At 39.4% G+C, this 14,640-nt stretch overlaps 1 protein-coding gene across 7 annotated transcripts in view; it reads right to left on the bottom strand.

The window, feature by feature from the left end:
- KIF21A (kinesin family member 21A) overlaps positions 1 to 14,640 on the bottom strand; it is an 88,934-nt gene that overhangs the window by 21,771 nt on the left and 52,523 nt on the right. For 5 of the 7 annotated variants that reach the window (XM_069849768.1, XM_069849797.1, XM_069849803.1 and 2 more), the window contains 12 exons: positions 14,348 to 14,536; positions 13,148 to 13,347; positions 12,652 to 12,759; positions 10,909 to 10,977; positions 10,576 to 10,787; positions 9,783 to 9,936; positions 9,207 to 9,407; positions 7,850 to 7,951; positions 6,200 to 6,365; positions 5,662 to 5,682; positions 1,621 to 1,681; positions 423 to 477 (listed from right to left, as the gene is read on the bottom strand). In XM_069849768.1, the coding sequence (XP_069705869.1) occupies positions 423 to 477; positions 1,621 to 1,681; positions 5,662 to 5,682; positions 6,200 to 6,365; positions 7,850 to 7,951; positions 9,207 to 9,407; positions 9,783 to 9,936; positions 10,576 to 10,787; positions 10,909 to 10,977; positions 12,652 to 12,759; positions 13,148 to 13,347; positions 14,348 to 14,536 (1,538 nt within the window). The remainder of the gene's footprint in view (positions 1 to 422; positions 478 to 1,620; positions 1,682 to 5,661; positions 5,683 to 6,199; positions 6,366 to 7,849; positions 7,952 to 9,206; positions 9,408 to 9,782; positions 9,937 to 10,575; positions 10,788 to 10,908; positions 10,978 to 12,651; positions 12,760 to 13,147; positions 13,348 to 14,347; positions 14,537 to 14,640) is intronic. The other 2 variants (XM_069849775.1, XM_069849790.1) reach the window with 1 other exon arrangement.

Here is a 14,640-nt window from a genome sequence, read left to right as displayed (position 1 = left end):
TTTATTTTATAAACTTCCTTTGCATTTTTACAGCCACAGAAGCAAATTGCAAACAATAAGCATGTTCACAGTTCCCACTGGCATTAAACTGCAGTCTAATAATGAACTACAAATCATCTCCAGTTTGGAGTGGTAATAATCAGAAGAACGTACCTCTTTCTGAAACTGTAAGAATTCAACCAGAAAAAATGGAAAAAATATATTTTTACCATTGCTTCTCAGAGAGGAGTATCACACAAAAGCATATTAAATACAATTCACATGAACAGTACATCAGTTGATCTTTTGTGTATCTTCATTCACTAACATGTTCAGTGCAAAGCAAGAAAATTCTCCAGAAGGTGCCACTGAAGTATGAATTATTATAGAATCAGAATAATTTAAAAGACTTGTAGATGAATTATCATCATTTTATAGCCTACCTTGCTTTTGGGTTTGACTTCACCACAAAGCTTCAAAAGATCTGAAGATAATGAACTGAAAGAAAAATTGCATCACAGTTAAAAAGAAAGAAAAGAGTAATATTTTTGCAGAATGTGCATATTTGATTCTTCTTGTTCAATGTCTTTATCAATGACCTGGATGAAGCCATTGAGTGCACCCTTAGCAAATCTGCAGACAACACTAAGCTGGGTGGAAATGTCGATCTGCTGGAGGGTAGGGAGGCTCTGCAAAGGGATCTGAACAGGTTGGACCGCTGGGCTGAGACCAAGGGCATGAGGTTTAACAAGGCCAAATGCCGGGTCCTGCACATGGAGCGTAACAGCCCTGTGCAGTGCTACAGACTAGGAGAAGTCTGTCTAGAAAGCTGCCTGGAGGAGAAGGACCTGTGGGTGTTGGTTGACAGCGACTGAACATGAGCCAGCAGTGTGCCCAGGTGGCCAAGAAGGCCAATGGCATCTTGGCTTGGATCAGAAACAGCGTGACCAGCAGGTCCAGGGAGGTTATTCTCCCTCTGTACTCGGCACTGGTGAGACTGCACCTTGAATCCTGTGTTCAGTTCTGGGCCCCTCACCACAAGAGGGATGTTGAGGCTTTGGAGTGAGTCCAGAAAAGAGCAACGAAGGTGGTGATGGGGATGGAGAACAAGTCTTACGAGGAGTCGCTGAGAGAGCTGGGGGTGTTTAGCCTGGAGAAGAGAAGGCTGAGGGGAGACCTCATTGCTCTCTACAACTACCTGAAAGGAGGTTGTAGAGAGGAGGGTGCTGGCCTCTTCTCCCAAGTGACAGGGGACAGGACAAGGGGGAATGGCCTCAAGCTCTGCCAGGGGAGGTTCAGGCTTGACATCAGGAAAAAATTTTTTATGGAAAGGGTCACTGGGCACTGGAAAAGGTTGCTCAGGGAGGTGGTTGAGTCACCTTCCCTGGAGGTGTTTAAAGGATGGGTGGATGAGCTGCAGAGAGGCATGGTTTAGTGTTTGCTAGGAATGGTTGGACTCAATGATCCTCTGGGTCTTTTCCAACCTAGTGGTTATGTGATTCTTCCTACGGAAATGGTGAGCAAAGTGTAACTACAACAATGTCAGATGTACCCACTAATGAATACATGATGTGTTACAAAAAGAGAAAATTAATTTTTTCCAAAGCCAGATCCAGTTACCTGCTAACAATGATTGCTCACCTTCCTTCTGTCCCAGGACTGTGCAATGGGACATCCTCATCAGTACTATCTTCCAAATTTTCTAGAAAATATCCAAAAGAATAATGTTAGTCTGTGTGCCAACAACAAGATGTGCATGTTTTGAGTGCTATACAAAACAGCTCAGACAACACTGGATGTAGATGAACAACGTACAAAAGGCAGGGATCTTCAAAGTATCTTTACTATTTTTGCAAGCCAGCCCCCGCTGAATTTTCCGGGTATCTAAACAAAGTTTTTTCACACAATCTAAATAAATCACACTGAGGCATACTGTGCTGAACGTGGTCCTCTACTGTAGCAAAGCAACAGGGATTACAGAAAACCAGAAATAAATTCTAGAAGAAAGTCTGGAAGAAAGAAGATGAACCAAAGAAAATTAACGGCAAGACATGGAAGAGACCATATTTAAACCAATGGACAGTATGGATGTCTCTCCCTTCCCCTCCTAGCAATTTTCTTGCTGTAAGACAGAATCATCCTGGTTATAATGAAAAAAAAAATACCTGTATCTTTAAGTAGCTATTGAGCTGAGGGCTCAGCCTCAGCTTATGTAGGACGACAACATTTGGGCTGACAAGAAACAAGTACTTCATTAGTACACAAGTATTTAGGTTTTAAATGGTGGCATCATCTTGTTTTAAAACTACAGAACTGCTTCCTAAAAAGAGAATAACTGTATTGAAGGTCATTATAAAAAGAAGCTGTTCAGTAGGAATGCTCCTGAAGTAAAACAGGTACACAAACCTGTCCACAGAAGACAAAACCTGCATGCAAGTCACACTAACACTGTCAAACATCAGATTAACATGTCTGCATGCAAATGGTGCATAACGTTAAGCTGAAACAACCAGTCCAGCACATACATACAATCAATTCCAAAATGTTGGGAAACCAAATTCCTTAAATTGCATATTATTCTAATAATAAATTTTCAACCACATTTTAAACATGTTGGTTATACATTACTGCAAGCAGTCCCTTATTTTTTAATATACTCAGGAAATTTTGAAGATTAAACAACCTGCTAATGACATTCCATTACATCTCTTCCTTATATTAGAGATGCTTTAAGTTTATTTATGTAATTTCTGTCATAAACTAGATACCACTTGTAACGCATAGAATGAATATATTTAGTTCCCATACTAAAATATATTTGTCCATGTGCATGTTTTAAAGTGCAAGTTCTTGCTTTGTAGAGAGGGAAGGAGGAAAGATATATAGTTTCCAGTTGAATTCTGAGAAGTAATCAAGAAAAGGAAAATGCTGCCTTTTTACATTTGCTACATTTAAAAATGTTTCCTGAAGAAGTCAAAACCATATATCAATCTAGCACAATCACCAACAATGGACTTAGAGACACTCAACTGCTGTATTAGTTTTGGCAATGTAATCTTAATTTATCAGAAATACAACAGTATTATAAAAAAACAACAACAACAAAAAAAAACAAAAACAAAAAAGAGTCACAGGAATACCACTCCGAACTTTCTTTTTACTTCTACCCTGGATTTCAGCCCACATTAAACCTTTTCTCTACACATTGTTATACAGTGTCTTCTGCAGAAAACAGGTTCTAGAGTACTGCTCCTTCTAGCAAGGCACAAATGCAGCATCAATAAAATAAATGCTTTTTTAAAAAAATATGAGTCATATTAGGGTGACGTTACTTCATCCCCTTTTCAAAGAACTTATGATCAGCTTTTACAGGTAATGAAGTAGAAAGTGTGGGATGGCCACAAAAGATGGGATTATATTTATAGGCTCACATTCACGTCACGTGACATGTATTGATATTTTAATTCAGTTTGTCTACAATTCAGCACAGGAAGACCCCAGAAAGTCCCCTGGTAGAAAGCAACACACAGAATCAACAAAAAGAAATCAGAAGAGGCAGAAGAGCAGAAAGATTCTGCAAGAAGTCCTGAGTATGGAGAGGTGAAAGAAGCAATGAAGTTAATAAAGGCAGTACTACTTGTGAGGAGCAGCTGAGATGACTGCTAATAAACCAAAGATTGAAGAACAGTGCTGAGACTCTTCTGATGACTTGTCTTCATTCTCATGCAAAGGCAACTGGAGAGTACCAGTACAATGCAGCACACCAGCAGGGTTCATCCAAACAAAAAGACATTTGACTAGCCCTCTCAAGATCTGCACAAACATGGCTGTGAGTCACATCCATAACTGTCCAGATGTCACAGGCAAGAAGGAAAAGCAGCCTCCACAATTATGCAGAAAGGAGTCCATCCGGAAACACCTCAGGACTCAGCTTTGTGGTCATGTTAACTCTTCTCAAGAGCAGGTGGGATAGTGAATGGCAGCTGGTTCATCCACACACAAGGTAGATATTCATTCAAAACCCATTCTGACAGTCAAAACCTGAGCCCGTGATATACTTTACTGCAGACCAAATCCCTTCAAGTCTATGATTGAATGTAGGTGCACGACTACATCAGGGAATACTCAAACTCCTCCAAGCCAAGTGTATTCAAATGGCTGAAAACTTTCCAAGATAGTTGAAAGCAGGCATCAAGGGAACAGTTCACAAGCATCCTGGAAGTGCAAAGCCTCTGCTTGGAATGGGGCTGGCTGGATACTGCCCTTGAGCTACCAGGCAGCCTGCTGAAGCTGGCCTCATGATCTGCTGCCACCCACACTTCCACCTCTGGTAACCATGTCAGGTTACCAGGGAGCTCCTGCACCAACAGAGTCTCTGCTAACTAGCTGGCAGCCCCAGCCTAGAAGCCTCACTACAGCAGTGTCTGAACATCCTGCAGCTCAAAATGTTTAGCCACTAGTGATCTACAATACAGACTATCAACAGTTTGGACCACGGTGAGGACTGACATTAGTACAGGATATTCAACCGAGACACACCCACAGTGGTTGCATTCCTATGAAGTGTTAACACAGTCCTGAGTGGCACAGGTGTTTTAACAGTCTCCATTCATGCTTGTGAAGCATTAAAAAGGTTCTTTAATGAGATACGCTGCATAACAAGTGTCTTTTCACTGCTCCAGATACAATTAATAAATAAAAGCCATTCCAGAGCTAAAGAAAATGCAATGTTAACTTCCTGACTGGAGAAGCATTGCTCTGTCTCCAACAGAGGTGAACACACATACATGCACATACGTTAAAGGTCTATTTTAGACACACTATGATATTAATAACCACTGAAGTTCCTGAATAAATACTGGCTGTATGCAGCAAGATGCCCTAACACAGATCTTCAGGTGTCACCTGTCAAGAAGCTGGCAAAATCCTCACCAGCTTACACTGGATGATGATCTATCCACTTTCAGGCAGTCTTGTACTTTTGAAATGTTTCAGATGCATGTGCAAACCAACACAGGATAGCGTAATGGGGTTAGAGGTAACACAATACAATACAAAAGGAATTGTTACTGACATAAGGAATATCTTTTTCAAGTTTCAAACACAGCCAACGTTGCAGCTCAGAGCAAGGAAGGGGGGAAAATAAATAATTCCCATATAAAATATGCTTAAAAGCCACAACAACAGAAGATTTGTATCCTCAAAATCAATGACAACAGTAATTAAACACAATTGAAAAAGTGAATTTTAATCTGCATTCTGTAAAATGTTTACACTACAAAACAAACTATCTGCTGCAGGTTAAAAATAACCTGCATGTAAAGAACTACTTTTTGCAAACCTAAAAAGATGAGCAGTCTGTCACAACTACAGCAGCAGTACACAATGCAATAGCTTTGTGCAGTCTGAACATAGCCTAAGTTCATAAGCAGTAAGTCATAAATTTGAAATACAGCTCTGCTTACTGTGTTCACTTCTTATCTAACAAATCAGACTAACATGAGGGCTATGGGTGGTTTCAGAAAGGAAGAAATGCTCTGTAAGCTCATGATAATGAGTACATTTACAGAATAGCTCATGCAAACTTCACGCTCACAGATTCTAAGATGCACCAGTTAGTGAATGTGAATGAATTAGTAACTCATGCAGCTTTACGGTACACAGAAAGCTAAACATACTTACCCTGTGGTATGCTATCTAGGTCTGTGTAAATAACAGCAAAAAGGAAACAAAAGCAACACTCCAATCAAAACATATCCATTTATAAAAGGAAATAAAACAAAAGTACCCAAATATATTCTATTTTTTTTAACATCATCTCATGAGAAGTAGAATAGATGCTGTAACAGACACACGATGCCACTTTCAAGAAATTGCTTATATATGATGTTTGAACAGGATTGCATATTTAGAATTTCACATTCAGAAATCAAAATCATACCAAATTGTAAATGCAGTCTTTGTAAAAATAACAGTGGATTATTTTAATTTAAAAATTCTCAATAATAAAAAAAATAATTATCTCCTACATTTCACTGCCAAGGGGATATACTTAAAAATTACATACATGCACATCAATAGTGAAACAGAGTTTAAGTGTAAGATGTTAAAATACAGCATCTATTCAGAGAAGAAATAGCCTAGAATGCCCAGTATAGCATGCATAAAAGGCAAACATGACATGCAGCTGACTATTCAAAATGCAAGATGACAAAGTTACCTTGCAAAGCATGACCCAGCAAAGCATCAAGTTCAGGATTTAACTCCGCTTTTTCTTTTAACATATGAAACAGCAGTTGGTTTTGAGTAGCACTAGTGATTTCTGTCTGCTTAAGGCGCCCCTCAAGTACTTTAATTTGAGCTTCTTTCTGAGCTGCTTGGAGCCCCTGGGGGAGAGAGAGAGAAAGATAGATAAATATGACAAACACTTTATCACAATTCTTTTGTTACAAAATGAGAATTGCCAAAGCTTTTAAAATTATGAACACAACCAAGGTGTACTTTGTAAACTTCCTCTCACATCCTTACAAAGATCAAGCGTCAACTAAAGGTGTTTGCTATTTGTTCTTAAGGGAGTCATTAAGCCTTCATTTAACTTTTGTTCCTCAGAATCTGCATCACAAAAACACATCTCGTGTCTCAGTTGGACTTAACTCCCAAGTATAGTTCATAGACTGTTTGCGTTTATTTCATATTATCAAGCATCTGAAAAAGGGACACCTCTGTTTTTCACAAATAAATACTTTAATAATTACCTATGATACTCTATAACAAACAGGGGAAAAAAAATAAAAATCAAACCCCAACGCACAACTCCAGAACCACAATCTTTCCTACACAATCACTCAGTGAAGTTTCAGCTTCCACTGAAAGATCTCACGGCCTAACTTTAGAGAGAATCCATTCTAAGGGAACTTCCCTAGACCCATGGATTAGTTGGAATTTTTTCAAATGTAGAAAACATACCCAAGGAAATTTACAGAGAATGATTTCCGAACAGAAGAAACAATAGGGAAAAACGAAAGTATAATACATCTTCTCAAAGACTTGTAGGATAGCAGGGAACTGAGTGCTAGCACTTGAGAAGTATAGAACTATGGACATTAGATTCTGATTTGATCATGAACTAAACCAACACATCAGTAGACATGTTTTATGTGTGGAAGCAAACAACAGAATAGACAGCAGGTATTACCAATTTTGCAAGAAAATCTACCTTCAGTTTTTCTACATGATAATTACTTATCAGAAAGAGGAGAAACACCTTTGTGTAATGGAACATTTTATCATAAGGAGAAATTGTTAAACAGAGGCACTTTTTTCATACTAACTCTGCAGCAAGGAATCAGGTATCCACTCAACCCACCCAAGGGCCGAAGAAAATCAAGACTGAAATTTGCAGAAGCCAATGTGATTGTGGGGATTTTCTTTTCCTTTTTTTTTTTTATTAGAAAACCACAAGCTTTTTGATTACCTGCATAGCAATCATTCAAGTATGAAAGAGAGAGAACTGGTCTTTTGTTTTAAAGGCTAATATTTTTAAGAAAGTGGCTGAGCCAGTCTTTAAAAAATATCCTGGGCATTCTTTAGGAGTTTGTTGAAAAAACAGATTTATTTGATTACAAAAAGCTAGTGCTCTTACAGGAGCAACATGAGGTAATTAATTAGTAGAGTGAAGTAGGCTCTAGTAGGGGTTGAAAAACAGGCAACAGGTTGAAGTGGACAGTGGAGCTCAAGGGCCTTCACACTGAGAACCACAGTTGATCAGCGTTCCTTTGCCTTATGTGCACTAGCTAGGCTTTTTGGCAGCACAGCTCTGCTCCTGGTATACAGCATAGTCCTGGTACACAAATTTCACTTAGTGCGTTACCTTATTGATACCCATCGTAAGGAAGTGATCAAGCAAATATCGAGCTTCTGTCAAAGTGCAAGCATTAATCACTGCTGTTACATCCAAGGTCTCTCCTTCTTCCTACATGTGCAACAATAAAAACAGATTGTGAAAAATATTTTGGTTTTTCTTTTAATCATTACAGTAATCAAAGAAATAGTAAAGATGCATTATCACCCACTTTATCCTCTTGGTAGCAATAAATCAGGCCAGATTTCTTTTCCAAACTATCCCCAAAACACCTGACAGTACAGACTCTGCAGTCTTCCCAGTCTCTTCTAGTGCTTCAGCTTCTTTCCCCTTAGAAAGTTCTTATGAAACTTCAACTCAGACCTCTTCTTTCAGCAAGCTAGCCTATTCACAGTGGATTCATAAATGCGTGCATTTCATCAATTTCTGCAGCCCCTAGTCTTTTTCTCATTTTCCTTCTGATAATTCTTAAGGGTACCAGATTGCTCAATACTGACTGAGAATAAAATTTTGCATGTTAGAATAAAGCTTTGTGTGTTCACCACTTCTTTACTGGTACACTCTGGTAACCTTACACCATGCTGTCCAAAAGTCAAGAAACTCTGATGTGAGTAAAATAGTAGAAGCTGCTGGCCACGTAACATGCATTAAAGCTCAGATTAGCCCAAAGTGGGAGAGGGAGAACTCAAGCATTACCATATGAAAATATTCGTAAGTATTACAGTTCAGACATCCTGCTACCACATGCCAAGAGATCTAGGAGACTAATGTGGTGGATTCTGACAGCTAGATCACGTAAAGTATGATGCACACTATAAGATTTTTTCACATTTGGATTTCACTGGTTTTGGCAATATTTGAATTCCTAAATTATTATTTGAAAAGTCAACCCTAAAGAAACAACTCATTCTGAAAAGGCTTTTTAGTTATAGAAAGTTCCATAACAATGAAATGAAATATAAACCATTCTCACATGTCAAAAGATTTAAATATTTTCAAAGTACACAAAAACAATAAAAGGGAGTGGAAGCATATCAACAGCTGCTGGAAGAGGATACAATCTGTTAGACTTCAGTGCCAAGAATTGTATTAATTTAATGCCAGCAGAACAAAAAGCAGCTTTGACATTTACATACTTTGCAACCTTAACTTGCATTACATGATTGACACTAAAACTCAGACCTGAAAGTTTAGTTGCATTAACACTATTTCAAACTTCACCCTAGTTTTCACCAATTTTCACTTCCTGGTTCAATAATAGTACAGGCAAAACAAAATTAATTTCTAAACAAGAACACTTCCAAGACTAATAAAGTTGTTTTTTCATTTCTCTATTTTACCATTTTTGTGTTAATATTTGCCCTACCTTTGCTTCCTCCATTTGCATAATGTTTGCTTGGCAGTCAGATATGCTGTCATTAATGTAGTCTATATTTGCACTTAGTGATTCCATCTCTTCATTTATGTTTTGGACATTTCTTTCTGCTTCGCTGCCACCCCCATCCTTGATGAGCTTCTCCCTCTTCTTTGAAAGTTTTTCTCTTCTTTTTGTAAGTTCTTCACGTTGCTATTTCCCCCAAAGACATAATATTGCATAAAAAGGAATTAGTAAACACTTCAGACATTTAACAACCTTTTTATTTTGTTTTCCTCTTCTTGTTATACTTAAACTAACATATCATGATTTCTACAAGTAGTTGTTATACAGGTGAATACATTAATATTCCTACACATAACTCCATTAATGCGCTTTTTGCTTCTTACTAAGCATAGCAATCCCATGGTCCAAATGCTTATTGGAGTTAAGAGCTTCTTCATTGACTGCAAAGCATTGCAAGTCACTGTCTACGCCACCATCACAGCAATCCATTTACAGCAAACAAATGTACTGCTTTCTCTTTGATATGATGAAACAGCCAACGATGCATAGTAGATCACCCACCGTAAGTAGCCTGTTCATATCTGCCTCCATATTGGAAATGGTCATCTTCTGCATAATGATATCAGTCACTCTGCGCTCAAGTAACTGCCACTTCATCCTGGCTGCCTTTGAGGAGTAAACTCTGCTTGTCACGACTTTCCGCTGATATTTCTTTCTGTGATACATTCAAGAGAAACATACAGCTAAGCCTAAAGTAGTCCAGTGACACATTTGAATGTGGAAACGATCAGGCTAGAATATTTTTCACAGACAAAAATTTCTTGCAAATTTCTTGCAGCTTTTCATTTCACCAGACAGATACCTGCACCCACACTCTTAATATATTGCATTTGATCAAACACTGGCATCTTGTATGCTGCACCATTGAAATCAAATGCCACCTAAGGCTTGTACCATCTTTAACAAGGGGGTTCGCTTCAAACCACACTGGAAGATCATCAATAAACCTAGTGCATTAAATTCTATTATCCAATAAGGTTTTCTTTGTACTCAAACACTGTAGGTATTGGACCACCAAGGGCATTTCTCTTGAAGAAAAGATTAACTGGATTGTGAAATTCTGTGGTTTCTTAGGGACAAGTCATTTAATGCCATTTTATATTACTTCACACCATCTTCAACCCACAAAACTCAATTTGCATTTAATAATGGTAAAATGCCCATTTTATAAGCATTACATAACAACAGTTTGAAAAATAACTACCACAGTATGTATCATTACAACATTATCTGCTAGAAAGTCCATGCAACTTTCAGCTCTCTTAAGAAAGTACTAAACCATTTTAATCCTTACCCCGTTCCGTTTGTTGCAGTTACAGATAACGCCTGAACCCTTGCAACAGGAATTCTCATCTTCTGCTGCCCCACTGTTCTTGAACCTTCATGCTCGACTGACGAACTAGAACTTGCTTCCTGCATGGCATGCTCAGGCAGACTCAGCTTTCGATTTACTTTTCCTGCCACTTTATCAGACAGAGGCCTTACTTGCCGACGAAGGGCTGTAACCTGAATCACAGTGCAAAGACACAATTACCTATCCCCAAAACAATACAATATCATTGTTTTCAAAGTTACAACAATAGAATATCATTGTTTTCAAAGTTTAATTACTATTTTACCACAATACCTCTTCAGTTTTGCGGCGTAAAATAACTTCTTGATTTCTTTTCTGAGCTTCTAGAAGCTTGAGCTGATGCTGTGAAAAAATACAAGCAGCACATGATATTTTTTCCATTGTCTGCCACGACTGTATTGTATGAAAAATTACATTTGCACACTAATATAGGTTTGCAAAACTGTTGTCATATGAAGTGGTCAAGTCACAATTGTTTTTTGCTCTTTCTAGCGCAGAATGAAAATATGAGTTTCACTATAACAATTCTCTATCAAAAAGAATACTTGCATATAAGCAAGGTGGCAGTAAGAATTTTTTGTGAAGATTCACCAACAAAATACCAGTATGAATATTCAATAAACATTCTATTTTATTGCACTTCTCACCTGAAGCTAGGAATGGAGTTATGCAATAAGTCAAACCAAATTATGTGCATTTGGACTTGTGAAAATATACGGGTATATGCCTGCCTGATCGCCTTCTATGACAAAGTGACTCGGCTGCTGGATGAGGGAAAGGCTGTGGATGTGGTCTTCCTGGACTTCAGCAAAGCCTTTGACACAGTTTCTCACAGCATTCTGCTTGAGAAACTGTCAGCCTCTGGCCTGGACAGGCGCACACTCTCCTGGGTGGAAAACTGGTTGGATGGCCGGGCCCAGAGAGTGGTGGGAAATGGTGTGAAATCCAGCTGGAGGCCAGTGACAAGTGGAGTTCCCCAGGGCTCAGTGCTGGGTCCAGCCCTGTTCAATGTCTTTATCAATGATCTGGATGAAGGCATCGAGTGCACCCTTAGCAAGTTTGCAGACGACACTAAGCTGGGTGGAAGTGTCGATCTGCTGGAGGGTAGGGAGGCTCTGCAAAGGGATCTGAACAGGCTGGACCACTGGGCTGAGACCAATGGGATGAGGTTTAACAAGGCCAAATGCCGGGTCCTGCACTTGGGGCACAACAACCCTATGCAGTGCTACAGACTAGGAGAAGTCTGTCTAGAAAGCTGCCTGGAGGAGAGGGACCTGGGGGTGTTGGTTGACAGCTGACTGAATATGAGCCAGCAGTGTGCCCAGGTGGCCAAGAAGGCCAATGGCATCTTGGCTTGGATCAGAAACGGCGTGACCAGCAGGTCCAGGGAGGTTATCCTCCCTCTGTACTCGGCACTGGTGAGACCGCTGCTCAAATACTGTGTTCAGTTCTGGGCCCCTCACCACAAGAAGGATGTTGAGGCTCTGGAGAGAGTCCAGAGAAGAGCAACAAAGCTGGTGAAAGGGCTGGAGAACAGGCCTTATGAGGAGCGGCTGAGAGAGCTGGGGGTGTTTAGCCTGGAGAAGAGGAGGCTGAGGGGAGACCTCATTGCTCTCTACAACTACCTGAAAGGAGGTTGTAGAGAGGAGGGTGCTGGCCTCTTCTCCCAAGTGACAGGGGACAGGACAAGAGGGAATGGCCTCAAGCTCCGCCAGGGGAGGTTTAGGCTAGACGTTAGGAAAAAATTCTTTACAGAAAGGGTCATTGGGCACTGGAACAGGCTGCCCAGGGAGGTGGTTGAGTCACCTTCCCTGGAGGTGTTTAAGGCACGGGTGGACGAGGTACTGAGGGATATGGTTTAGTGTTTGATGGGAACGGTTGGACTCGATGATCCGGTGGGTCTCTTCCAACCTGGTTATTCTGTGATTCTGTGATTCTGCCTCAGTGAATGTGCATACACATGTGCATAATGTCAGATACATATTCCAAATGAAAGCTCTTTATCTGTCAAATCACCTCTCGTTTGCGTTGCTCCTTTTTAAGCTGTGCAATCTCTCTATTTCTTCTAGATTCAGTCATTCTAGCTTTTTCCTGCTCTTCTTTCATTTGTTTCATCAAGCGAACCTGTAAAGAGGTCATCACTTAGAAAAGCTGTTTACATGGAAGTGCTGTTCCCCGCCCCCACTATGCAGTTTCTCCTTCAGTCTGCCATCATCTTTCAGTGTATTGTATGCTTTTAGCAATTTACCTCCATCTAATGTGTCTTCTTCACTGAGCACTGAACAGCAGCTAACAGGCAGTGTGAGCTTCTCTATGTATGATACAGTAATTTCTGTTCCTTAAGCCTAAAAGCAATCCCCTTCCCAGCCTCCCTCAGGAACAGCCTAGCCTTCATATTACTTCTGTTTCCAGGCTTTAGAGCAGCTGACAGCAACAACAGATTTATCTGGTAGATAAATGCACAGAAGATTTTAACCAATTTTTTAGTAAACACTGGTATACTGAAATATACCTTGGTTTTCTTCATCTCTGTCACCTCCTGCTGCAGTTTCTTCAGTTGCTTTTCATATTGAGACTGATTTTTAAGCAATCGTGCATGCTCCTTCTGTGCTGTCTGAAGTCTCTGTAGTTCTTTATTCATGGCTTGGAGTTTTTTTTCATATTCTGATTTGATTTTTTTTGCCTTTTCTTCTGAATAGGTCTCTACGGAGCCTAGAGCAAAATGGAATTTTTATCTGCTTTTGTTCAGGGTATTTTCACTTTGCCAGCCACAATAGATGACTGCATCCTTTGCATTTAGCATTATCTGCAATATCTTCAAAAAATTAATTTATCTCTAGCTGTTACCTGCATTGCTTTGAATCCTGCACCTTGTCTGTTTTCAAAGATAAGAGATCAAGTATTAACACTTTCCTTCTGATTTCTTTGTGCTACACAATAAATACCCGAGTACCTGAAGACACCTACAAACACATGCTTGTTCACACATATGTACACAAGATAATAACAACAGTCCCAAGAGCCCTTCTGCCCGCCCCCCCCGCTTCTGCCCCTGAAATCAATGTGTTAGCATCATAGCCATCAAGCCTAGTACTCCTTTTCTGGCACTAATCAAAACGGAAGGTCTAAGAAAGAATAAGGAAATAGTAAAAGAAGAAGTATAAATAAGTATACATAAAGCATACATAGAATGTTCTAAAAAAGAAAGAAACAAACAAAACACTTCCCCCAGTACTCTCCCAAAGTTCAACTATTTGTGTCTTCGGACTTTCTGAGCCAGAGTTAGTCTTTCATCTCAATACTACTACATGTTCAAAAACATTTAGTCAGCAAGACACCTCTGAAAAGTCACTGATCCTAGTTCTTATTTTTACATGAAACAAAAGGAAGGGGGAAGGGAGGAACAAGAAAGAACTTTTAATTCAGGATCTATCTCAAGGACCATGTTATAATGAGAGTTCCTAGGAAATATAAATGCTTATTCAATCAAATCAAATACCTGTCAGCAGCAGCACCTTTAAAAAAAGGTCTCTCTCAATTCTGGTAGAAACTAGAATGACTAAAGTATGATGCACTGGCATTATGGGTACAAACCTATTTCTGTTTTCTGCAATTTCCTATCCCATTTGAAAAACGAAGTTAGGGAAGTAACAAACAATTCAACTTGAATATCTTACATAACATCTAGATTTAAATTATTTAAATGACCTACCCAAGTTCTGAAGAACCTGATCTCTTTCAAGCTGAGTGTCTCGAATCTTATGTTGCAGCACCATTAGTTTCTCTTCATATTGTTTTTTCAGTGTTTGCAACCTTCGCTGGCTGTTCTCTAGCTCATCTATCAGTTTCTGCTTAATGGCTATTTCACAGGTGATATTTGCCAGGTCAGCTTGGTAATTTTCTAAAATAAAAAGATTTGAGTCATTAAAAATTAAGGCTTCTGTTAAAGTAACAGAGAGAATCACATAAGTATCAATAACCCTTACAACTCGGTTTGAACCCCTA

This window comes from Phaenicophaeus curvirostris, chromosome 1, assembly GCF_032191515.1.
Source record: "Phaenicophaeus curvirostris isolate KB17595 chromosome 1, BPBGC_Pcur_1.0, whole genome shotgun sequence".
NCBI lineage: Eukaryota > Metazoa > Chordata > Aves > Cuculiformes > Cuculidae > Phaenicophaeus > Phaenicophaeus curvirostris.
Note: the sequence above shows the minus strand (reverse complement) of the source record. Positions and strands in the feature narration are given on the sequence as shown.